This window comes from Polypterus senegalus, chromosome 9 (assembly GCF_016835505.1).
Source record: "Polypterus senegalus isolate Bchr_013 chromosome 9, ASM1683550v1, whole genome shotgun sequence".
Classification (NCBI taxonomy): domain Eukaryota; kingdom Metazoa; phylum Chordata; class Cladistia; order Polypteriformes; family Polypteridae; genus Polypterus; species Polypterus senegalus.
The window spans coordinates 112,380,720-112,408,628 of record NC_053162.1 but is presented as its reverse complement, the minus strand read 5'-3'; the positions used below and the strand labels follow the sequence as shown (position 1 = coordinate 112,408,628).

Genomic DNA, 27,909 nt, shown 5'->3' with positions numbered 1-27,909 from the left:
AGTGCAGTTTTCTTCTTAAAAAAATAATCAGAAACATAAAAGGTAATTTGACCAACTTAATCTTTAAACTCTGAGTAACCTTAGCCAAAATTATTTTGTACATTAGGCTAAAACAGTGTGATCATTGAACATTTTGTAATTAGATGTATTTAGAATTACTAACGGTCACGGAAGTCCAATGATCCCCAGTAAGAGCCACAAAGTCCGCTTTCTGTAATGCATCTAATTTTGCTTGCTTTTCAGTGTGCACAAAACCATGCTTTTATCAAGGCTTCGGAAGTCGAAATGATCAGTCGTAGGAACGCGCTTTATTCCGACTCTAACATTTTTGTAGCTGTGATGTGTGCATCAGTGTAATGGATGTACCAGGAAATCATGCATTGACAAAAGTTCCGTTTGCTTGGAATTGAAAGTGTGATTAAATCGTTATTTTTAACGCGTTATGGAGTACATGCATCGAAGCTTCTCAGCTGTGCTTGTGCTAATAAAGGGAAACATTTTAAAAATACGTAACATGATTCTGTTAACCTAATATTTTTCATCGTCCCAAACCAAGGAGATGCGAAGGTAAAATGAATCGGTAGCGCGCATATACTCAGTAGTGCATCCCTCTCGGAATCGAACCTCAATGTCGGCATTAGAGGCTTAAGACTCTACAATTAGCCACAGCGTGTGGCTTGTCTATGCTAAGTATGTATTGTAGATCGGGTATATATATACATTTATATATATACCGCGTATCGCAGTGGAGAAGTAGAAGTTATGAAAAGAAAAGGGAACATTTTAAAAATAACGTAACATGATTGTCAATATACAGTAATTGTTTTGTGAGTGTTATTGAATGTTGCTGTCATCAAGGATTTGATTATCATTATTTGTTTCAATCAGGCTCGTATTTGTAGGTGTGTTTGTGTTCAAGTTACATTCCGTGTTTGTCAATCGTTGTAAAGATAAGAGGTTTCATTCATCGATTAGTTTCTTACTGCATCAATAAACAGCTCGTCTTCCTCTTTATCTGAGATGTGACAAACTGCATGCACGGGTTTTTTTACACTGTCTTCCTTTAGCGGACATTCACTTTTTCCACCGTGTGCTTTGTTTCTGCAGTAGCTGCACTTATGAATATGATTCTATGTATCAGACGCTTCATATTTTTTTGCTGCCTTCTCAATTGTGTAATTCGGTTTTGTTCAGCACTCTTTGGAACTGTTGCTTTTTGTCTGTTGCACGCGTCAGTTCACGTGAGTCGCTTGGTGTTCTTGCATCGAAGGTTCCCAGCTGTACTGGTGCCATCTCGTGTAATGTCAGCTAAGACCCGGCACTTAAAACTTTCTCTCGCAGTTTCGCTGAGTTTGTGCCAAACACCACCCTGACCATCTCATCTTCCTCTGCATAAGCACAGTCCTTCACACGTGAATATTTACCGCAGTGTTTGTATTGGATTGCCGCTGATGGACGGCCTTATATGGGCAGGCACTAAATTACAAACGCTAGTGGCAGCCTGTCTATGAACTTAATTTAATATAAACTTACGGTTCACGCCGTGCTTTGTTTCCGCAGTAGCTGTACTTATGAATATGCTTGTATGCATCATTTGCTTCATAATGTTTTTCTGCCTTCTCAATTGTGAAATGGCGTTTTGTGCTCATCGCTGTTTGGAGTTCTTCCTTATTCTCAACGTACTTACGTAGGAGGCGTGATGATGTCACACGAAACTCCGCCCCCACGGCCATCTCTAACTCAACTCCATTACATTATATGTAGAAAAATAGGTTCCAGTTATGACCCTTACGCGTAGAATTTCAAAATGAAACCTGCCCAACTTTTGTAAGTAAGCTGTAAGGAATAAGCCTGCCAAATTTCAGCCTTCTACCTACACGGGAAGTTGGAGAATTAGTGATGAGTCAGTGAGTGAGTGAGTGAGGGCTTTGCCTTTTATTAGTATAGATTCTATATGAAACCCCCCTTCCCCCTTTACCTCCATCTCTTCCTTCTCTCTCTGCCTTTTCTTTCACTTTTGTCTCCGTGTCCAGTTCGGATCTTAAAAACATCTGAAAATATTTTTAATAAAGTTTTGGTATCAGGCGTGACGTCAGCAGAAGCTGTAACGCTCCACCTGAGAGAAAAACTGTAAGGCTAGTCGCCAGCATTCAGACATCAATTCTGATTGCTTCACAGCCGAACTGCCGAAATAAAACTCCTCAATGATATACGATATACTTCCCGTGCGGTGCTTGATTGTTTGCTTTTCTCCGTCTCTCTCACTCTCTCTGCGCCTGACAAAGGTGGTGTGAACAGAGGGGCTTTTGCCTAGAGGATACGGACGCTCCTCTAAAAAATGCTGCTTTATCACAGTGCTTCGGCATAATTAAAAGCCCAAAAGCACGTATTGATTTTTTGATTGTTTGCTTTTCTCTCGCTTTCTCTCTCTCTCTGACATTCTCTACTCCTTACACGCATTTTTTGAAGAGGAAGATATGTTTGCATTCTTTTAAATGTGAAAAAAGAACTGTCATCTCTGCCTTGTCATGGAGCACAGTTTAAACTTTTGACTAAAGGGTGTTATTTCATATCTAGAGGGCACTAATAATGTTAACAGTGTGGGAGAGTTTATAAGGGCTTAAAATATATAAAAATAACCAGACAGACATATGGTTTGTACTTCGCGGATTTTCATCTATCAAGGAAGGATTACTGTATAGAGAGAAGTTTGTACTTTACAAAAGGTACACATCGTAGAACGGTCCTTGGGTGTGTGGGACCTGTTAACATTTCAATTTAATTATAGATAGCGCGGAACTGATGTCCTGTAGTACAAAAGAAATACCACCATGAACCAAAATGTGGATAATGGGAAAGATTGAGGAAATAAAAAAAAACAAAAAAAAAACACCATGCAGTCACTGATTGCAACTTCAAGAAGGTATGCGAATATGAATAATGTTGCATCAGTGCCACAATGTTTTGTGAAATGTACCTATACAGTTCAGAAAATTAAATTATTCCAAATATCATATATATCTCTTGTTTTTTTTTGTCAGTGTGGCTTTGACATCATGGACCATAAGGTGCGCAGTAATTCAGCTTGTGCAGGAACACTCAAAACTGAATGAAAAAAATTCAACTGAATATGTATCATTATCGTGACTAGGGGTGGGCGATATGACCAAAATTCTATATCACGTTATTTTTCTAAATTATCCCGGTTTCACGGTATTCAACAGTATTTTTTTCCCCATGCATGAGTGGATGTTAACCACATTTTCCACTGCAATTAATGGATAAGAAGAAACCTATTCCACTGTCAAGAGAAATTGTACAAAAAAAAACAATTTTAATGTGCACACAAGTATTAATACAGTTTTGCATTCCCCATAAAGTGATAGTTTTCAAGGGGGTGACACTAATGGAGAAGGTATCACATTGCATGACAGATGAAGTCAAAATATAGAACCTTTTTATTTAACAAATTTTGTAAAAACAAACTAATTTGACAACATATTTTTAACAATACAAAGAGGCATTTAGACTTAGTAAAATATCCAGAAGTGCTTGTCAAAAATTGTATTGCACCAAATAAGTCTTAGAAAAGGAATAGTAAATATTTGTTGTAAACCAACTACACTTTCTATTAATGTTAACAATCTCTGTCAACGGACACGTTAAAGTGACTTTTTAAACAACTTTATCATCATTAAACTGCATAATATTTAAACTAATAAATAATAACAATAAAATAAATAATAGCATTATTACTGATAGTTGCACTATTACTTCAAGACTTCAAGCCCAGGTGCATTACACAGTATTCGCCAAATTAAAATAAAATAAAACAAGTGCAACTTGGTGATGACATCTTTACCAACTGAACCATCATTTAGGCTAACTGCATTAATATGGACCTTGCCTCAAGCTAAGCTATACTGGGAAGAAAAAAACAAACTATATGTCGAGAACAAAGTCAACATTTCCACTTTATTCTTGCCGTTTATGTTGAGATTAAAGTCGACATTTCCACTTTAATTATGAAGTAATCTATGAGAATAAAGTAGAATGTCGTAAACTAAACTTTTTCCTAAAATCAGTGTTTAATCAATTACTTAATTTACCCTCATTTACTCATAAATTAATGCAGCACATTAAATGCTTTGTGTTACGTTCCCCGACCCAGTGGTTAATCACTACGCTTCTTAAACTGACTTCCTCCGCACTAAGAGAAGACAACAATCACTATACAGAACCAATCACTTCATGATATTCCTGCTTTCTGAAAATTTAGAATGCTAAGATAAATACTTGATATTTTCATGATGAAATGCATTAAAGCAGGTATTACACATGCACGGTAGTGAGGCGGTAGTACTGCACCCTCGCAGTAAGGGGTCCCCAGGTGTATGTTCAGTGTAGAGAACTTTCTGGCAGGTGTGACGAGGCTCCAAAAAACTGTATGTATTAATTGCTATCGCACAGGTTTAACTTAAATATTCTGCAAATGTTGGGTTTCTGATCTGCTTGTCTGAGACAAATACAGAATTCAATGCATGTTCTTCTGAGCGGGGTCTCTTTATTGCATGCATGCTGTCTCTGACGTACAAAAACCCTTTTTCTTTCCTTCCTTTCTTTTTCTTTCACCACATAACCAATCACCACACGATAAACGTCTTTGTGAAATTAAAACTAGTTATAAACTTTAGAACTATAGAACTTTAAAAATATATTCGTTATACATGTTTAATTATGCCAACCATTCAGAGTTGCGCCCATCTCTGAACAAGTCACCAGCACATCGCAGGATGAATACAAGCAAAACATACACTAACAGGGTCAATATAGCACAACAGAACCCCACATCCTACAAGACTTTGAAAGGAAACTGAAGCACGCTGAGTAAACCCACCAGAAAAACATGCAAATGGAAGGCAGGCACGCCACCATGCTCCCATATGATTAATGCATGCTTTAATGCATTTCACCATGAAAATTATATTAAGTATTTATCTTGGCATTCTAAATGTTCAGAGAGCAGGAAGATCATGAAGTGAATGGATTCTGTGTGGCGATCGCTGCCGGCACCTCCTCTTAGTGCAAGAAGAAGTCAGTTTAAGAATCACTTAACACAAAGCATTTAATGTGCTATATAACTTATGACGAGGTTTGAGAAAATCTAGTAAATTAAATATTCATTTTACAATGAAGTTAAGTTTATGATGGTCTACTTTAATGACTAATTACGAGAATAAACTCAACATGTCGTCACACTATTACACAGTACCCAGGGTACATTACACTGTATTGAAAACAAGTATAACTTGGCTTGCAGTATTATCCAGTACTATAGAAACAGTATTTACACATCTGACCTTTTAAAACTAAAGTTATCTCCAGGCGACGGACGCGACTCCTTTTTATCGGCAAAAGTTCTTCTGTTCATCATGTTCAACTTTACTTTTAGTTCAGTTTCGTAATGCTCTGTCCATTTTCACCGCGCGGTGCAACCGATCACTATTTGGTGGTGTAGCAGTGAAAAAGAGCCCTAGTGCAACAAATCTGTGTTTAGCGGTGTAGAGGTGAAAAAGGTCCCCACTTGAACAGTTTCCTGCTGCGCCACGTTCCGAACGTCGTTTAGGCAATTTAAACCAGTGTTGCGGTATAAGAAAAATCCATATCATAAAAAAAAAAACGATTTTCGGTATAAACCGGTATACCGCCCAGCACTAATCGTGACACAGAAAAGCGGAAAAAAAAAAATATATATATATATATAACTTTTACAAGTACTATAAATTTACACCAGCTGTTGCAGATGCAAATCTAAATTTTTATTGTATAATATTAACAATAAGTGCAGTTCACTACTCAAAACGATAAATATGGTTAGTGGCCAGAATCTAACCGGCGACCTCTTGATTACAGGTCAGCAGTTCTTACTGCTGCACCACAGAAGCTGTAGTATCATACTTGTACCTTTTGTGAAAGGTGTTTACTTGGTATTTGGACTTCAGGGTTCATAAATTACACAGTTCAAGTCTACATTTTGTCATTTATTACTAAAACATGAAAAATGTTTGTTTTAACGATGTGTTTACATAGATTGTTGTAGACGAGGAACACACATGAAACGTATGTATGCCAAACGACTATAAATTTTTTACCCTCTACAGCTCCAGGCATCTCCACATATACACATACATATACACATATATATATATATATATACACATACATATACACATATATATATACATCTATACTAATAAAAGGCAAAGCCCTCACTCACTGACTCACCCACTCACTCACTCATCACTAATTCTCCAACTTCCCGTGTAGGTAGAAGGCTGAAATTTGGCAGGCTCATTCCTTACAGCTTACTTACAAAAGTTGGACAGGTTTCATTTCGAAATTCTACGCCTAATGGTCATAACTGGAAGGTATTTTTCTCCATTATCTGTAATGGAGTTGAGCTGGAATGACGTGGGGGGGCGGAGTTTCGTGTGACATCATCACGCCTCCCACGTAATCACGGAACTGACTGTCAACGCAGTCGCGTAGAAACCAGGAAGACCTCCAAAAAGCGCTTAAGAAAACATGCATTATATAATTGAGAAGGCAGCGAAACAATAAGATGCGAGCGAGTGACATATACTACCATATTCATGAGTGATGCTACCTCGAAAAGAAAGCAAGGTGTAAACCTAAACTTTAAATTAAGTTCATAGACAGGCTACCGCTGGCGTTTCACATGCCCACAGGTAATGCGGGATACAAGTTTAATGAGAGGACGCAGGATATAAACGAGAGTTTTGATCACTTTGTAACTAAGTTAAAATTGTAGGTGAAGGGGTGTGCTAATGCAAATTCCGAGACTGTGTTTGTGGGGGATTGACAGTTAAGGCGGGTGGGGAGTCACGCCATCATATCCCTCCCATTCATCTAATTTCGCTCTGAGCTGAGCTCCGCGGCTAACGCAGTCTTCCGAAGCAACTTTGTCAGACTGCCACCAAATACTCACAGAAAAATCCACAAGTTAATACACACGCTGTCTCTATAGAGTTTCTACACACTGAATCCTCCAGGCACTACTTACAAAAGGTCACATTGACAATCGTGGTTACGTTATTTTTAAAACTTTCCTTTTCTTAGCACAAGCACAGCTGAGAAGCTTCGATGCATGTGCTCCATAACGCGTTAAAAAATAATGCATTTAATCACACTTTGCATTACAAGCAGATTACATTGATCAGCATCCCGATTCATTTTACCCTCGCACCACCTTAGTTTGAGAAGAAGTATGAAAAAATATGAGGTTAACACAGAAAAACAGATCACCAATTCAAGCTTTATAAATAATCGATTCGCCATCAATAATTGTTTTGGTAAAGCCATACTCAGTGTAATTCTCCTTCCATTTTATAATTTTTCCACCACTAGCCATGATTAAATGAACGGTAAAAAAGTAAGAGCAAAGCGAGGGTGACTTATTTAGGCAGGCATATATATGACAGCAACACTCATGACAATGTCAATCATGGTACGTTATTATTAAAATGTTTCCTTTTCTTTTTCATAACTTCTTTAACACACTACTTCTCCGCTGCCAAGCGCGGGTATGGATGGATGGATGGATAGATGGATAGATGGATAGATATGAGAACACCACTCATATCAATGACAAAACAATTACATTAACAATCATGTTACGTTATTTTTTAAATTTTTCCTTTTCTTACCTTCTTTAACACACTACTTCTCCGCTGCAAAGCGCGGGTATTCTGCTAGTATATATATATATATATATATATATATATATATATATATATATATATATATATATATATATATATATATATATATATATATATATATATATATATATATATATATATATACACATATACATACATACACACATACACACACACACACACAGTGGTGTGAATAACTATTTGCCCCCTTCCTGATTTCTTATTCTTCTGCATGTTTGTCACACAAAATGTTTCTGATCATCAAACACATTTAACCATTAGTCAAATATAACACAAGTAAACACAAAATGCAGTTTTTAAATGATGGTTATTATTATTTAGGGAGAAAAATCCAAACCTACATGGCCCTATATATATACACACACATACAAACATATATATATATACACATACAAACACACACAGTGGAACCTCGTTTCACAACCATAATTCGTTCCAGAACTTTGGTCGTAAACCGAAGCAGTTTCCCCTCATAGGATTGTACGTAAATACAATTATATTGAATAACACTGACACAAAAAACACCCAGGCTCCCTGCTCAGCTACACGAGCAGTGCTCGCTCGTGCTCTCTCTCTCTCTGTAGCCCACAACCCCCCCCACCCTGTCAGCAGCACTTCTCTCTCTCTCTTAAATCTCTCTGTAGCACAACCCAGCCCCAGCAACCCCCGTCAGCAGCACATGCAGCACTTTTTTTAAAATGAGTTTTAAGCACAGCGGTAAAAAAAAAGGAACATTAGTACAAATCCAAAATTTATTTAAAAACCAACCACAAGCAACCAAAAAAGTAACAAGATCATGCTATTTTAGCCTTACAGCCCGATCGCTGTAAACACTTTTTTTAAAATGAGTTTTAAGCACAGCGGGGGAAAAAAGGAACATTTGAAAAAAGAAAACATTGCAGCAATTCACGCTACGAACTGAAAAATTAACTTTTGAAAAATCCGTAATACAAAAACCACCAAGAAAACTAACCTTGCATGAGTCGGGTTCTGGCATGAAGTGTTTTCCTTCAGGGGTTTTCTCACGATATTTCTAGGGTTTCTGGTGTTTTTAGCTGTTTAGCTGGTAGGAGCGAAAGCCTCATGCAGCCATTCCAAAAAGAAAGTCCTTGTGACCCAACCCTTCATGTTTGCCCTCCACTTTACTGGCAGTCTGGCTTTGTTTACATTATGCTGCTTGAAAGCACGAGGGTTCTCAAATTGGTAAATGACTGAACTGGTAAACAGTTTATCCACCTCTTGTAATTTCTTTCTTTACTTCGATTTCAATTTTCTTCAAAACTTTCTTCTCACCACTCTTCACTTGCTTAGAAGCCATAGTTAACTGCAAAAGCACACGAAATACTGTAGAGCACAAGTAAAGCACGCACGTCTGACTGAAAACAATTAACAGGGAGCAGCTCTGCTTAAATGAACCAGGCAGGCGGCTCCCCTCCCCCCCTGTCAGTAGCAGGCAGGCAAGCAGTGCAGCAATCTCCTCCTCCCCCTCAGGCAGGTGGCTAGCTCTATTTCTCTCTCTCCCTCTCAGTAGCAGGCAGGCAGGTCTGACTTAGAACAATGCAACACGTGCGGAAATCATCGGCGTGCACAAACCGAAAGGGAAACTGGCTTTGTTCGTATACCAAGTGTGTGGTTGTGAACCAAGGCCAAATTTTAGCGAACTTTTTGGTCGTGAACATAGTTGTACGTGAACCAAGGTTCCACAGTGTGTGTGTGTGTGTATATTATATATTATATATATATATATATATATATATATATACACACACACACACACATATGTATATGTATATGTATGTCGACACCAGAGAAAGGGGTGGAGAGTAATGGAAGGATCGAGGAAAAGAAAAAGCGTGAGGTTAAAGTACAGCAAACAGCAGGAATTAAGTTCTCATCTGGCCATCTGGAAAGTCGAGACACCACGAGCTGGAGCCCAACTAAGGAGCATTAGGCTGATGTGCTGTGGGGGCTAGTTCGCCACACTGAAAGTTCGAGTGAGTGGGGTGAGCAGGGCAGGTGTCCTCCCCAAGGATCTGCGGAGCGACTACGGGTACGCGAAGAATGAACGGAGGAGAGCCAACTTCAAACTGTCTGGCAGTGACGTCTGGAAGGAGGCCAAGACGGAGGTTGATCGAAGGAGCTTGTGGCTGTTGGGTCTCTGCCAGCTGAGGAAGCAATGGGTGAGCCGGGGAGAGAGTGACGGAGGTGCATCGGAGAATAATGAGAGACTGTATTTTAACCTCGGATTTTAAAGGATTTATTTATTGATGATATTTATCCCCACTGGACACTGGTTTTAAGGAATATTTATTGGAACTGATGCACTGCACTTTTTGTTTTGATTATTGTTTTAATAAAAGCACTTTAGCACTTTTTGGATATATCCCCTGGCTTCATGTGAGATTTGCCCTCAGTTGTCAGCTCATCTCGGTGACATTACAGATGGTGTTGGGTTCAACGGCTCCCTTAAAGATGGATGGGAGCGTGGAGCGGACCCACATCGTCACACCACCTACAACTCCAAACTGCCTGAGAAACACTGGTTTAGGTGTGTGTGTGTCTGTAAGACGAGTTCTGCTTTCAGGACTACCCGTTTTCTACCCTGCTGCCATGGCTGCCAATAATAGGCATTGCCCCATCCCTGTAAACTGGAGAATCCCTTCACCACTGGAGAAAGCTGGTATGAAAATGCATGTACATGCTTAGCTCATTCCAGACAGAAAGAGAAAAAAAAGACAACAAAAATACATAAAAACATACTGAACTTCAGCAGAGTAGCTACAACAAAAGGCAGGAGAAGATGTATGAGTTGAAGCACAAAAAACCCAACCTACTGTATAAAATGTAAGGTTTCACTATGTTTAGTGGAATGAGCACCAAGAGGTAGCACGAGCAGAAGCAGTGTCTCACATGTGCACAAAGTGTTTTTCAGCACCTGAAAATAGATGAAAAAATCAATCTGAAGGTTTAAAAAAAAAAAAAAATCTGTTGCCTAAAGTTCACTCCATCATAAATCTAGATATACCTGTCAAGGAGGTAGCCTTGGACTAATTCACTGTACAAATTTACATCATTTGAGGCACTCGTTTTAAATATTAAAACAGTAATACACAATTGTAGTGCTAGTCTACATATTTATTATTCATAGCTGAATTGGACAGCCTTTCATCTGATTTAGCTATAAATAATGATCATGTAGTGTTAATGGGCAACTTTATTGCACATAATGATGTGGAAACTTTTAGTAAATGTCACTTCCCGAAACTGTTAAAGTTTCTGTATTTATTAAACTCGACAATCTGATAAAATCTAACAGTCCAACTCATAATCATACTTACATATTAGGTCCAAAAATAACAGAGTTGAAATTCAACATTTAAATATTACTCCATTAAATTATTTCTGCTTAACCTTTAATTTGGTTCTGCCATTACCAATACATTCACTGATAACAAAGAGTGCAATATCTAGATTGTACTGTATAGACAGAGTGTTTAAAGTGTGTGCATGTGCATGTGTACGCGCGCTTGCAATTATGATAGTGATGCAATAGTGAAAATGACAGAAAGATAGCATAGGGGCACTTCTCAAACGCATCTCTTCTGTCAAATCGCTCATTAAAATGAACAAATCAATCATTAAGCTTCTACAGCCTTAACTGATAAGTCTTTTGTTCTTTTGCTCTCTTCCTGAACCCAGTTTAAACTTTATGGGCTGGACGAATTAAGGGAAGGTGTTTAGGAAGATGCCCTAGGCTTGAAGCCTTTGTGGTGCAGGATTTTACTGCTATTCACCACAAACCTATAAAGCGTATTACCCCCAGATGCTGTTCTTCTTTGAGAATCACGTCTGGCCATGCAAGACTAGGCAACATGACAAGAAGTTTTTGATTATTTTAAGCAAAGTGAATGGCATACTTGATAATGTCAGCTGAAACTGAACAGTGGTCCCAAACTCACAAAACAGCATCTTTTCCTGAAAGTTTACAAAGACCCATGTAAGCAGCTGGAACACTTTATTACCAATGAGAGTTGATTAGTGGTCATGCTTGCATAAAGTCTTGGCATAAGGAAAATTTTCACTAAATAAAGTCCTAACACACGTAAGGAGGTTTTGATAAATAATAATCAATCAATAAGACTCCCTCCCAGAACAATGCCATAATAAAATTTCTTTTTCAAAACCAACATTAACTTAATAATTGCCCTAGGCAAAAGTGACAATACTGGTAATTAAATACTTTGGCAAGGCTCCTACTTTATTAAGCTTACTTTTCTCTGTTGTAGGAGGCAGGTCTATACCGTTTCCACTTATATCAAAGTAACTGAGAAATAGAATTGTTGTTTTAACAATGTGCAAGCTGAAATTATCAAGTATGGCATTCACTTGGCAAAAAACAATCCTTAAGAGCTAAAGCATTCACTAGCACATATAATCAAACAGGGCACACTATTGAACATGCACAAAGCAAATGCACAGTCATGCACAGTCAGCGCACCACAAGTTAAACTAGCGTAGCTGCCTATAAATGAGTCGGCAAATAGCGGCAGGGGATAAAAGAGCCTTACCATCAATGTTGCTCACTTTTGATTTTAAAACGTGGATCATCCTCACTTGCGTGGAGGTGATTTGTCTTTGAAAAGACCAATTTTGCTCAAAAGACGGCAAACTACAAACTATGTCAGAAATCAGATGCCATTAAAGGCAGTTGGACAACTAACTTGTTTCACCATCTGCAAACTAACCACCGCACAGAATATGAATACGAAAAGCTTCAGGAATCGGCTGTCCACAACAGGTCTAAATCACCCAAGATACAAGCACAAAAAAACACTGCAAAAAAGTGCCAATTCAAGAGGTTGAGAGGAATGGTTACAAGCAACTTTTGAAAACTAAAGTCTCAAAATAAACACTGCCTGGCCAAAAATATTTCAAGTCAAAAAACTCTGTCTAAATTGTATAATTCATGTCACCAAACTCGGACACGTAAACTGCAGAAAGTTCCACATTTTGCCACAAAGATGGACTAAACCGGGCAACTGCAAAGCTACAGTTTCCAAAAATCCTACTTTTCAGAAGACCACACAGGTGACATTTTTGCACAAGGTCTGAAAGATGGGCTGCATCATGGTCCCTGTAAGATCATCACATGGTTTGCTTGACAACACACAATAGGGAATATGTAAGCGCACTACAGATTAACAACTTCATATTACCATTGGCGAGTAATTTGGCTTCCTCCATAAAATACAATTAAAGTGAAACTGATTTAATACTGAGCCCAGTTGGTGTCAGTTGGGGAGCATGTACTGCTGCAGTGTGTTGCCGGACCCACTACATGACGAAACAACTCGGGATCCCAGTTGGCAACCCCCCAGGCAGACACACAGTCCAGTCCCCAACCTCCGGAAATTACCCTCTATCTGCCACAGCCAGGTGTTACGTGAGCGACCCCTTGGGCTGGTCCAGCCACTCAGGTCCCCAACAATGAGGATCCTACGAGCTGGATCACCCTCAGGGAAAAGCGCCACATGGCCATAGTGCCATAACTGACGCTCCCTCACAATGCATGTAATGTGTCTCATTCGGAACTCCATGAGCAACCACTCATTTCACACAAAGTCAAACCAACAGTACCCAAGGATTTTCCAGAGAGATACAGTACCAAAGGAGTCCAGTCTTCGTCTCAGATCACTGTATAGTGTCCATGTCTCGCAACCATATAGAAAGACATGAAGCACCAGGGCTATAAAGACTTGGAACTTCATCCTTTTGCAAAGATATCGGGAGCGCCACACACCTTTACCAGCGACCTCATGTTGTGTTGAGTTGTTGCTATGATGTTCTACCGGATTCAAGCAGAAGAAGATTCTTCATGCGTTGCTGTGTACTCTTTCTATTTGCTGACTGATATTTGTCAGTGCTTTCTCAGCTTGCCTTCTGCAGTCTTTTGCCACATCATTGGGAAAGGCATTACTCACTCTTGCTCAAGAGTTTAGATGCTTAAGTTACCTTCTTAAAGTCACAACTTCTGGCACAAAGCTTTGGCTTGACAGTCTGGGTCTCAGCTTCTAGTCCACAAAGAGAAAACTTTGTCGAATTTGGCTCTGCAAGGAAGAGCAGCTCATAGCTTTTATGTTCAAAGATCAGGATTCAGATGTGTTCTATCATTTTGAAGAGTTCTCTTTCCCTGAGTGAATCCCAGAAGGGGTGCCATGAGGTGACCGGGTTTCCCCAGAGTTTTTCAGGATCCAGGATGGTGATGAGAGTTTTGAGGGAAGGATGGATCCTTCTCCTGACTGAATTAAAGTCACTTCCAGCTATAAAATCAGTACTTTCTAATAGGCAAGTTGTTTTGTCCATCTCAGTTGTCATCACTTGAATTATATGCCTTTGTTCTTGCTTGAGTCCAATTCATGCCTTCTGGCTCAAGTGGTCTGCAGAGGGGCCTCTGGAGAGAAGCTTGTGCAACTATGATTTATACCTTTATCAGATGAATTCCCAGCTGGTCCTGGTACAAGCTGGAATTCCAACGCTTGGTTTAGAATGCAGCCACTTAGTTTGGAATGCAAGTGGGGGTATTGTGTTGCTGGATGAGATCCCCTGAGCTTGCAATGGGTGTCAAAAATGAAGGAAATGCATTACACAAAACAGAACACAAGTAATCCTCTTCACTGAGTTAGATGGCTAGGCTATCATTGCCATATCATAAATACAACTTTGCTCTTGACTTTGACACTTTTGTTCTTGACAACCACTCTAGAGACAATTTAGGGCTATCAATTCAATAGTTGTCTAAATTCAGATCATTGGAGATGTGGAAACCAGATCACATGGAAGAAAACAGATACAGACATAGTAAATATGCCAATGGTGCACTGATCAAATCCAAGATGATTAGTGAGCAGGGGTAAGCAGTATTCAAAATATTAACTGAAGAAATACCATTAATTGTTAAACACACAATGATGAATAGGTCAAAATATGTCTATTTTGATAAAGGTTTTAATAATTTCGCAATGACAAAACTGACTATATGGTTAATGCCATCATTGACATTAAAATAACCAACAATAATAAAATTTAGCACATGATAAAATTAGATGGTAAATCTGAAAACACCTCAAAAAAATATTGACACCTTTGGAAACCTATTAAGAATTTAAAGCAGCACAAGCATTTGACAATTAATAACAAAAGAAATATTCAAAAGAATAAAAGTATTCAGAGAGCATTTCTTACATTTAAACAGATTTAAGAATAGCTATTACAGCATATACCATATTTATCCCCACTCCTTCACAACACAAAAAAATTACAACTGGATGGGTGAGGTCTGTAAAGGAATAGCTGTGCCAGGTGTGTTATTCAGCTGTGTTTCAGTCAAAAAACAATTAAATTATAATCAGACATGGTATAAAATTCTTAAGGGTAAAAGTTTTACAGAAAAGGAGAGTAACAATTTAAAAAAAACAGCTTCTTTGCAAAAGGGAGGTATGTTATCCTGAAGATGGCATAATTACAACCAATGGTATGAAACTGTTAACATTGACATCTTGTAATCAAGTATTTCATGTTTCTATATACAGTAGACAATTATTTAAATGAAATTCATTAAGTTGACCGAAAGTACCTTAAGAAATTTCAAGCCTGGTATTGATAATTACAATATAAGATAATGAGATTTTAACTCAAGGAAAATACAATCCTATTCCTCACATGGCTTAAACAAAAATGATTGCACGTGCTATTATGGCTTTAAGCTTTGTTAATGTGCCAACTCAGTTTTAAAAAGAGCAACACAGATCACAGACAGTCTTCAAAGTGATTTGCAGAAGCTCTCTGTCAAAGTTATGCTATGCACCAATGTTAGCTTTTGGATTTGTACTTCTATGGGGCTTTCTCAAACAAGAGAAATTATTATGTTGTGATGCTCTGTTCATTTAGATATTTACAGTGTTCCTATAGGTTAATCCACAACATCTCACTGAAACACTGAAATGAAATAAAAATATATACTGTACTTAAGACTGTATTTTTTAAAATGTAAATATTATGTAGGTACAGCATACATACACATATGTATATGTTGGCTACACTGTGCTATAAAAATGTAAGCTACAGTATTGTTTCCAAGTTTAAATCACAAAATACTCTATCTTACATGCATGTTGACTCTATACAACAGCTAAAACATGAGGCTTTCTGAAAATTGTCTGTGTACCTAGTAACAATGATTTAAACAGTTGAAGTATGAAAAAACGTCTTTTAGCAAAGTGTTAATGCCAAACAACCGGGTATGGCTGAATGAAATATTCCAAATATGTTCACTTTACCTTGTCTGCAAGTTTGATTTTCTGTCCTTTTCAAGGCTCCAGGCCACAATACTTCAACTGCTGACCATTTTTCTTGATGCTTACAAAAATATTTCCAGTCAACATTCTGTGTGGCAAGGAAAGGGTTTGAACCCAGAACTGATGAAGTGTAACAGGCAAACCCTTTAGTAGCTAAATCATCGTTCACACAAATCTGTCAAATAGTGAATATACAAAATTAGATTAATCATATTTCACCAAAAAAAATGGCTTCATATCAACAACATTTAACAACATTTATTTATATAGCACATTTTCATACAAACAGTAGCTCAAAGTGCTTTACATATTAAAGAATAAAAAAATGAAAGACATAATTATAAAAAATAAATCAACATTAACATCGAATAAGAGTAAGGTTCAATGGCCAGGGGGGACAGAAAAAACAAAAAAAAAACTCCAGACGGCTGGAGTAAAAATAAAATTCATATGCACATTAACACTGTTTTCTTCATAATTAAAAAAAAAATACCTTTTCAGTTCCTTGTAACACATACAAATAAATGATATAATAATCATTCATAGTAGTATATAATTCTGCTTCAGTTAATGAGGACTCTAGAAAGCAAAGAAAACTATTTCAGCCATGTCACAAATGTAAGATAAGTGTGACCCAAGTTCCAACTCTAAGACATTCTAAATTACCAAGCTGTAATCAAAAGTTATCAATTTCAATTTTTAAAAAATTGCCTGGGTTTCAGAAAGAAAAACAGGAACACCACATATGTAACGTAAAGTTTTTTGTAAAGTACTATCAATATTTTTAAAATATCAACATAGCTAGCACATAATAAAATATGAAACTTTACTTAGGCAGAAGAGCCTAAAAACCTCAAAAAAAGCATGACTTTGATGTGTCTGTTGCTAACAGCGTACTGTAAAACTACGACAAGCAGAACTTTCTCTGTGAGAATTAACCAACTATTTTATCCAATCGGACTTTGTTGTTGTCAAGCCATACATTTTCTTCACTTGTTTCACTTTAATTACACTTCCTTAATACACATTTGAAACAATTATCTACTATTTCAAATTGTACACTTGTAGTACAAGTGTCTTAAAATTATTAAGTATTAAGGAAGTCATACAACTTATCCCATCGTTCTGTATTATCTATCTGCACTTATTTATGGCTAATTCTGTTCCCGTTATGCCAGTTGCTTTGGAAATTGAGTTTGGATAATTATTACAAAAGACAAAAAATTCACAAAATTCCATCCTTCCAGAATGACACTGTCTTGAAAGGCATTTGTCACAGTGTCGCTCCATTTGCTGGTAAGACTCTAGCTTTAGGCAGACAGGATCATTGGGGAAACAGAAAAAAACACAATGTTAATCTACACAATTATACAATAAATATTAAACCAATATGGGAAGAAGCCTTTACGTTTGGGATACAAGAACCACAGAAAAGAGAGAGGGTCTTCGTCACCACCACCTTAAGACATCTACACCTACCACTGAAATTTGTAGATGAAAAAAATATAGTTCAGGTAACCTTTATAAATATTTTCTACTATGCCTTTGTTTTAGGCATTATAAGTCAAGCCAACAGCTTCCTAAATAAATTAAGAAATGACTTGAGGTCTCTAAAGGTGGTTTGCTATTAATGGGGGCGTCAAAATTATAACTGAATAGTGACATTTGTCTTCACAGCCCTAATGCACTTGAAGGATGTATGTGGTCACTGCAGCTCTTGACAATAATCTGACAAGAATTTCTTAAAGTACCCTTCTTCAGAAAGCCCTTTGGGATTCCTAAAGCATTACAAGAGTGACCAGTATAACTATTTCACTAACAGTGAATATCATTGCATTCACACCTTATTAACCATTAAATGAAAAGGATTTTTAAACATTTTTAATAATTGCAAAACGGCTCTTTTGCTATTAAAATATACATTTACTATATTTATGCAGGTGTTTTTTTTTCTTCAGTGCACCAACTAGACATTTGTAATTCTTGAGGTGCAATTATAAATCTGGATTACCACCTCAATGCAGTACTTGTTTCTTGCTAAAAATTACACTGTACAATTTAAAAAAAAAAAAAAAAAAAAAACTACAAAATCTTTAAAAGGGTCTTAAGATGTTATTAAAGAGTAAAGTCTAACAGGCTTATCAAGATTACAATTGAAGAACACATTCTGCTGTTAAGCTAATATATTATCATGATATCTACCTCTACGTACCCTTTACCTGGGTGTAAGTGTATTCATCAGTTTCGTTACCGGATTGGTCTACTGTTGCAACTTAAGATTAACACAAGCATACATCGATATACTGTATGCATACATACAGCAACTCAGCCGTGCCCTATGAATGACACACACGCACACATAGCTGGTTAACACTAGAATCCTTGAAGCCAAATAAAAACCACAATCCTGCGCTATCTCAAATTACATTGCACATCTCATCAGCATCTTTTGTTTTGCAAATGTGTCGATCAGCACAAGAAAAAAGCAGCCTACTAACCCCAATGGAGCTTACACTTAACACAGGTCATTGTAGACACAGAACACAAATGAAATGTATGTATTCGAAGTAACGACATATTTACCCTGTACAACTCCAGGCACCTCACATCCAGATAAACGCACTTGAGCTCTGAGAATTTTGTGACTTAACACTAGAATTACCAGAGCCTACGAAAAAACTCGTAAATCCGTCCCCACCTTAAATCGCTTCGAATGTTATTTGGCACGGACATGCTCAAAAAATACATGTTTAATGCCACAAAAAGTGCATGCAGACATGTCCGTGCCAAATAAATAACATTTGACGTTTTGAAGAAATCATTTTATGACACGATTTACCTTTATTTATTTACTTACTTCCTAAAGCCTCAAGTCACAAGTAGTGTGCAGAGGGCATGCTCAAAACTGTATGTAAAGCCACGAAAAGTGCCTGCTGACAGTTTAGTATGCAAGCAATGGTATGTGTATTCTTGCTCCGATGTAGAAGGGAACTGAGTTTACCTCTGTTACAGCGCGTCTATGTGAAAACAGCAGTGTCAGATGCGGGGGTGGGGTGTGTTTGGGCTCATGAACGCGGCTGAGATAATAAAACTGACTTAAAAAAAAAAACCCAAAGCTAACCTTTACAAGTATCATAAATTACACCGGCTGTTACACACTGAAATAAAATGTATGTTTTTATTCTAAAATAGTAAGACTAAGAGCAGTTTACTTCTCAAAACGGAGTGGTGCAGGATCGAAATCGCGACCTTTTGATTCCCAGTCAGTAGCTGATTCTATTGCGCCACAGAGGCAGTCATAATAAATGGGTGTCAATGTCGCATGTTAAGGCGGCTTTTTGTTTCTGCAGTTATATTTTTGAATAAAAGAGCAATTGTTGTGTTAGATTTGTAGTTTTTATGAAAGTATTTCTTTGATACTTCAGGCTTCATACATTATATAGTTTATGCCTACATTTTGTCATCTACTAGTAGAATACAAAAAACATTTCTGTTTTAACAATGTGTTTACGCAGATTACTGTAGAAACGGAAAAGACATGAAATGCGTGTGTTCCAAACAACGATCTATTATTTCCACTCTAAAACTCCACTTCACTCCCAGAAAATCAATTAAGGCATGAACTGGGAGAAGTTTGTGCACGTTCTAAGTCGGTGGGGGGATCGAATAACCGGCTGCTTGCAGCCTGATTTTCATCAGCATATTTAGATGACAAAAGACGCTGGTGGAGAGCTGTGAACGATTTTAAGAAGCGATTTAAGGTGGGACGGATTTACGAGTTTTTTCATAGGCTCTGGTAATTCTAGTGTTAAGCCAGTCACAAAATTCTCAGAGCTCAAGTGCGTTTATCTGGATGTGAGGTGCCTGGAGTTGTACAGGGTAAATATGTTGTTACTTCGAATACATGCATTTCATTTGTATTCTGTGTCTATGTGATGTTATGGGTCCACAGCTCGTTGAGCAAAGGCCATTTTAAATAAATAATCACCGCACCCGAGGCGGCTTCGTGAGGGGGCATTGTTGTAGCGAGCCGCGGGTCAGTCGGCAATGTGGGCGTTTCTCACCGAGTGCACAGGTGAGGAACTGCCCACATCCGTGATTGCTTCCGTGGCTAATGCTACAGCTGTGATGGCCCCTCACGTTATGAAAAAGAAGCGTCAGTCATTTTGGGAAAATGAAAGATAAAAGGAGATTGGAAAGAACGGAAAGAGAGGACAGAGGTTACCGGGAGCAGGAGAGGAAGCAGGTCGGTGAGAGAGAGAGAGAGAGATAGCCGCGAACAGTGAGCGAATGAGCGCTCATGGGCAGCTGCGAGGGCCTAGGGTGTTGGGCCTACACCCAGGCGTTTGAGTTGGATGTCGCTCCCGCTGAGCGATTATGTAGCGGGAGTGACCAAGGGAAGGCGATTGGCCGCAGAGAGGCCGCGGAAAGGCAGCGGAAGTCGGGAGGCTTGGAGTCCCCAATGTGTGCGTCCTGGCCATTGGTGGAAATCAAGTCTCCGAGGCTGGGATGAGTGCCATAACGGAGCCAGGGACCGGGAGGTCTCCAGTCTCGTGATTGAGTGAGAAAGGGCAGCTGCATAGTAAGAGTGGCTCCCCTGTTGCGAAGCCTGGACAGGGAGTGCAGGGAAGTCACATGTTAAAAGTAGCACCGAGCTTCTTGTTGTTTTAAGACTGCTTCCTGAGGAATGCATTAACCTCGTTTTAAAAGGATTGTTCGTTTTTATTGTTGTTGTTTTTTTAACCTCCATTTTCTTAAAGGATTTATTTATTTATTGAAGAGCAGAAGCACTGTACTTTACTTTTTGGAACACTGTTTTATTGGATTTTAAATAAAACCACTGTTGCACTTTTTGCACCACCCCTTGCTCAATTGTTTATTTACCTTCACTGACTAGCTCACTCGGTTTCATTATCGACGGTGTTGGGTTCAAGTGCTCCTGTATAGCAATGGGAGTGTGGAGCCAGAACCCGCATCGTCACAGTCTACAATGACCTGTGTGAAGTGTAGTATGACAGGAAATGCAAAGCAAGAACTTCTGAACACATAGCTAAAACAAACTTTTTCCATGTTACGGGGGTCCTTGGGCTATGACACAGTTCTGTTTTTACAACAGTGATGTAACCCGAATTTTGGTGCAAGTCGAAACACACACTAGCCTAAGTCCCTTACCTATCCTAGCACATTTTCAAAATCATCTAGAACATAAAAACACAACTAAACCACAGGAAAAGGACATATATTCTGTACACTGCACTGTAACAAAAAAATTACAAAAACAGAGAAAAAAAAAATCCTTACCTTTATTCCTTCTGATCTCTTTACAATATCTAATTTCACTTCATCGTGACGGCTTTCCTCTTCTTCGAAGCACTACCATCTGAAGACTCTGACTTTCGTTTAGGAGCCATGATAAGGGTCAAAAATTCGGCAAACAAAGCAACACAAACATAACACTTGTGCCGTGCGCAACCTAACTAGTTCTCCAACTCTCTCACTCATATGCCACAATATTGTATATTCTTCCACTGCGTGCAACCAAAATACTTCACCCACGTAGTCTGTAAGTATGACGCTAACAACGCAAGCTGCAACACTCATGTCTCAATTGTTTTACATTTTTATGGGAATGAGTGTTGTAAACTCGAGACATCATTTGTTGAAATGTTGTAACCCGAGGAAACCCTGTATATTAATAACAACCTGAAGTGTATAATGTCTGAAGACTTTAGTCTAAATATCAAACAAACATGTGCACATTTATTCAAGAATATAACCAAAGAATTAAAAAATCATTCAATTTACATGCTGCTGTCAATGAGTTAAAAACCCAAGCTCAAATGTCAACCAACAAAAAGTTCTTGGATGGTACAGAGGTAAGAACCGCTACCCTAGAACCAAAAGGTTCCAGTTTCGAGTCGGGCACTGCGTGTTTTGAATAGCGAGCGGTTATTGTTATTATTACTGTTACATAATGAAAACATACATTTAATTTGCTGAAATGACACCTTGTGTTCAAATGGCATAGCATTATCAAATACTGACATTTTCATACATGAATGTGTTTCTGCATGCGCGAGAGAGGCAGAGAAAGATTTGATCTCATTCAAATGGTTACTGGACTATAAAATAAGCACTTTCATGAAACAAGTGTGCTTTTATTCAACAGTGAAACTGAATACCAAAAGTTTCAATTGACAACAAGATACCAAGAACGACATGATTCACCAGTATGTGTGTCTTGTTATATCCCTTCAGCGATATCTTTTACAGGTAGCAAAGGTTTACACAGGCTGTGACAGACTAAAATCAAAGGCTTCTTTTTGGGCACATACACCAGCAGTATGGTAATGCCAGATCTAAACACTAGCATGGTGAACTGCTCACATGCTAAAGTCACTTTAGCTGCAAGTGGAAGTCCCATTTTACTTGAGGTGCCAAGCAGAGTTGTGTTGCAGTGCAGCATTCCATTAGCCAGCAAAAGAGATGTGAAGAAGGTATCTGTAGTTACGCTTCTGCCTTTGTCCAGTCTGATAGTAGTCATCCCAAGAGGGATGGTGTTACGATGTACTGAATCCACCTTTTAACACTAGAATTACCAAAGACTACAAAAAAGTCCTAATTCCAGCATACCTTAAATCCCTTGGCACTTCTCTGTCAGCGTCTTTTGTCTCATAAATGTGCCATTCAACAAAAGCGGTCTGCTATACCATCACCTTACCAAAGCAGAAAGAGCATGAAGTTCTCCAGCTCCAGCCTCAATTATCTTGGAGTGAAGTGCTGGAGTTTTAGAGGGTAAATCAAACACTTTCACAAAAAGTACAAGTATAATACAACTGCTTCCATAGCGCAGTGGTAAGAACCGCTGACTTGTAATCAAGAGGCCGCCAGTTCAATCTTGGGTGCCTCATGCATTTACCGTTTTGAGTAGTGAGTTGCTCTTATTGTTAAGAGTCTCGCTTATCCGACATTAATGGGCCAGCAGAACATCAGATAAGCGAAAATGTTGGATAATGGGAGATGTTAAGAAAAAGCAAATTAAACATTAAAATATGTTATAATTTTACACATTACGAACCTAATAATCATGTTTTACAAAAAAACAGAAAAAATTACCTGAAAAAAATGAAGTTACAGTAACAGAATTGTCTGAAGTTAAATACAGTATGTGCTGTATTTAAAAAGTTCAGTCCTGTGATGATTTAAAGAAATTTTTGATCATAGTCTGCTTTCCTGACGAGTGCCATTTGTTCGTTGCCAAGTCTCGCCATCTTTGCTGCATCATTGTCAATTCCTGCAGCAGCTTCTTGTTGCTCAATGTATTTAATTGCAGTTTCTAGAGCCTTAACTCCATCACTCATATAGTCAACATCAGTACGAGCGTATACTGTTTACAACAGCATTGTGTGTGTGTGTGTGTGTGTGTGTGTGTGTGTGTGTTTGTGCTGTGACGTGTGAGAACCCGTCTTGCACCCGAAAACATGAAGCAGAGTCTCAGTACTTTCTGCAACCCCAGCTTTCTTCAGCTTGAAACAGCAACAGCACAGTTATTTATTATAGCAAGATCTGCCACTCTCCTATACACAGACAAAGCAGTCAGGCAGGGTCATGGCCAAATACTGTGCCCTGCGCATTTATAATGTTTCTTGTATCACCCATCGACGGCAGGCGCTTCTAGCACGTCCGCGATCTTTTCAGATTCGCTTTTACGGCGAACTGCTACAGCGCTGGGAGACTGATTGCTTTGGAATGCTCTTTCGCATGTCATCCCACAAGAGTTTAGAAACTCACTCACACCAGCCATGATTCTTTTCAAAGGTAAAGTGTAGGTTAATTTGTTTCATGGATTTTTACTTTATATTTTGTATTGATCATTTTTATATGAAGTTTTGGGTTGTAGAACAAATCATCTGAGTTTCCATTATTTCTTATGGGGAAATTGGCTTTGATATACTGTACGAGTGCTTTGGACTGCGTGCACGTTTCCGAAACAAATTATGCTCGCAAACCGAGGCTCCACTGTAATTAGCTGCAGTAGAGATGGGTAGATTACGCTCACAACTTGCAGTTCTTGTTGCCGATTGATGTGCTTTTTTGTTTTTTTTTGCGGTGGGACATCGGATAATACAGAATGTCAGATAAGCGAAAGTCAGATAAGCAAGACTCTACTGTATACAATAAAAACATACATTTTATGTGTCTAACAGCCAATGTATATTTAAAGTACTTGGAAAACAGCTTTTTTTTTCCACTTTTATTCACGCAGTGATGATCCAATCCCCAAGAGATCTGACGCTATTAGTTTTTATTTGAAACTGGGAATAACTATAGATGTGAGTGGTGTTGAGAGACAATGGAACTGGAAATTCTCTGATCTGGAGTGAAAGCTGACACAAATGATGGTAAATCATGCCTTCTTGGTATCTCCATTGTCACTTAAATTATTTTATTCAGTTTTATTGACTGTTCCTGCTCACGCTGAATTAGTATGCACCTTATGGTACATGATGTCAAAGCCGCACTGACAAAAAAACAGACATAGGTATATATGACTATTGGAATAATTCATTTTATGACCTGAATAGTAAATGTCGGAAAACATTGTGGCACTGATGCAACATTATTGATATTCATTCATATACCTTCTTGAGGTTGTAATCAGTGACCGCGTGTCTCCCCCCACCCTATCTTGCCCAAGCAATCTCCACATTTTGGTGCATGGTGGTGTTTCTTTTGTATTCCAGGACATGCAAAGGAAAGAATAGTACAGAGAGGTCAATTCCGCGCTACATACAATCATCAAATTCAAATTTTAATACAGTAATCCCTCCTCGATCGCGTTCCAGAACCCCCAGCGATAGATGAAAATCCGCCAAGTAGAAACCATATGTTTGTATGGTTATTTTTATATATTTTAAGCTCTTATAAACTCTCCCACACTGTTAACATTATTTGAGCCCTCTAGACATGAAATAACACCCTTTAGTCAAAAGTTTAAACTGTGCTCCATGACAAGACAGAGATGACTGTTCTTTCTCACAATTAAAAGAATGCAAACATATCTTTCTCTTCAAAGAATGCGTGTCAGGAGCAGAGAATGTCAGAGAGAGAAAGCGCGCGACAGAAAAGCAAACAATCAAAAAATCAATATGTGCTTTTAGGCTTTTCAGTATGCCGAAGCACTGCGATAAGGCGGCATTTTTTAGAGGAGCGTCCGTATCTTCTAAGCAAACAGCCCCTCTACTCACACCCCCTCCGTCAGGCGCAGAGAATGTCAGAGAGGGTGAGAGAGAGAAAAGCAAACAATCAAGCACCGCGCGGGAAGCATATCTTATATCATTGAGGAGTTTTAGTTAATATGTAATACATGCTCTGATTGGGTAGCTTCTAAGCCATCCGCCAATAGCGTCCCTTGTATGAAATCAACTGGGCAAACAAACTGAGGAAGCATGTACCATAAATTAAAAGACCCATTGTCCACATAAATCCGCAAACCAGGGAAAAATCCGTGATAAATTTATAGATATGCTTACATTTAAAATCCGCGATAGAGTGAAGCCTCGAAAGTCAAACCGAGATGTAGCGAGGGATTACTGTAGTTCGCATACACCCAAGGACCGTCCATCCTACATTTACGACATGTGTACCTGTTGCAAAGTACACACTTCTCTCTATGCTGTGGTTCCTATTACATTAAAAGGGCACCTAACACTGGCTGAGTTTGCTTTCCTGGGGGAAAACAGCGGTCTTGGAACAGAAGTTCATCGATTTTGCATCCTCTTTTTCTTTTTCCATTACCTTTTCTTATAAGAAGCAACAATGAAGTTCCTCTGCAAAGTGAACAAAGAACACTTCTTTTCTCAGTGGCCCCTATGCATGCCTTGCACAGTACAGTAACTAACAGTGTCAACATAAATCTACATCCGATCGGATGTAGTTCGTTTTCAAATAATATTGCATTAGTGCGATGATGTTTTCTGATTGTTACTATTCAGGTCATCAAATTATTTTTTTGCAAAATGTCACATATTTCTTTCTAATCATCCATCCATTCAATCATTCATTTCCCTAATCCGTCCTGAGGCAGGGTTGTGGGTAAACTGGAGCCTCAGAAAAACAGGGTTCAAAGCAGGAACAACATCTGGACTAGCACTAGTCCATAGCAGCATGCATAGAGAAGGGCCAATTTCCAGTGTCAGGCAATTTGCATGTCTTTGGGCTTCAAGAAAAAAAAAAACACCACACAAAATAACTGGAGCACCCTGAGTTGCAATTCCCAATCTTGGTCCTAGGGAACCAGTGTGGCCACAGGTTTTTGTTCCAATCGAGCACTATTCTTAATTGGACTCTCGGCCTATTTAAGTGAGGTATTTCCCAGTGTCTGCGTTTTGGGGACAATGTAAAATTTACAAAAATAAGTTTGGTAAATTTGTATTAAAATGTATTAAGCAGTTATAATGGGATGTTATATGAAAAGAGAACACCACACAGAAAAATAGCAAAAACAATAACAGTTAACCTACAGCAACACTAGAAATATTTTTAATATCTGTTAACTGTAAACATATACTAAATGCAGAATAAGAAAAAAGACCAGTAAATAACAATTACTAGCTATTATCACTGATTGTGCAACCAGATTGGGTCTCTATGACTGAGCTTCAGAATCACTAATACAGAAGAAACCCAGGTGGACACCGGGAGAATATACTCTGCCCAGTAAACACTCAAGATGTGAACCCTAAGAAAACTATTATAAAAGAAAACATTACCTTGTACCAGATTCTGAAAATATCTAACAGCAGCATTGTCCCACTGTGATGCTGGCCTAAAACGATGAAAAAATAATTCACTTCAAAGAATGATTAGATTACTTTCTATATATTACAGGAGGAACAGGCAAATGTCACTTCAAACAGCTCAAACTAAGGAAAAGTAATAAGAGGAAAAAAAGGAAAAATATTTTCCAATTAATTAGTATACAATTAAGTGAACCCAGGAGCATAGGAGCTTGTGAAAACTTGACTTAACCTTATACAAAATCAATTTTATGGGGCCCCAAAAAGATGAACATGTTACAAAATGTTTTTAACAAATACATTTAAATGTACTTAATTCTTAAAGTGGCATGGACGACTATTCTATTTGTTGCCCCCATTCTTTCTAGATGGATCCTAAAAGAGTTGCACATCAAATGAAAGTTGTTGTAGCTGTGTAATTCTAATCAGAAAATGCAAGGGATAATCTCACTCTTTTATAAACAAACACACACTAAAGACCACCTAATACCAACACAAGCAATCCTCTTGAGTGTGTGTACCATGTGTGAATTGATGTCTCTTTTCCACTGGTTCACACTTGAAAGCATTTCTACATCTTTTTAACCCTGACAAATCTTCTCCCATAACTGTTAACATCATTTTTTCAGCATTTGCTGCAAAAAAAAAATATATGTGCACAGCAGACAACGCTGTGCAACAACAAAGTCATGTTAATGACACAGATAAAGAGACAATAAACAAGGCAAACACTGCAGCTTAACAACATTTATCATCATCATGCCCAGAGGGGACTGGGCGGTCTCTTGGTCTGGAACCCCTACAGATTTTATTTTTTTCTCCAGCTTTTGGAGTTTTTTTTGTTTTTTCTGTCCACCCTGGCCATCGGACCTTACTCTTATTCTATGTTAATTAATGTTGACTTATGTTTATCTTTTATTGTCTCTTCTATTTCTCTATTCATTTTGTAAAGCACTTTGAGCTACATTTTTTTTGTATGAATATGTGCTATAT

The 27,909-nt window shown here is 38.2% G+C and overlaps 1 protein-coding gene across 1 annotated transcript in view; it reads right to left on the bottom strand.

The window, feature by feature from the left end:
- LOC120534889 (putative ATP-dependent RNA helicase TDRD12) overlaps window positions 1-27,909 on the bottom strand; it is a 329,578-nt gene that overhangs the window by 196,360 nt on the left and 105,309 nt on the right. The window contains exons 5-7 of the mRNA XM_039762401.1: window positions 26,890-26,945; window positions 16,611-16,696; window positions 16,100-16,292 (exon numbers count right to left, since the gene is read on the bottom strand). Coding sequence (XP_039618335.1) covers window positions 16,100-16,292; window positions 16,611-16,696; window positions 26,890-26,945 — 335 coding nt within the window. The remainder of the gene's footprint in view (window positions 1-16,099; window positions 16,293-16,610; window positions 16,697-26,889; window positions 26,946-27,909) is intronic.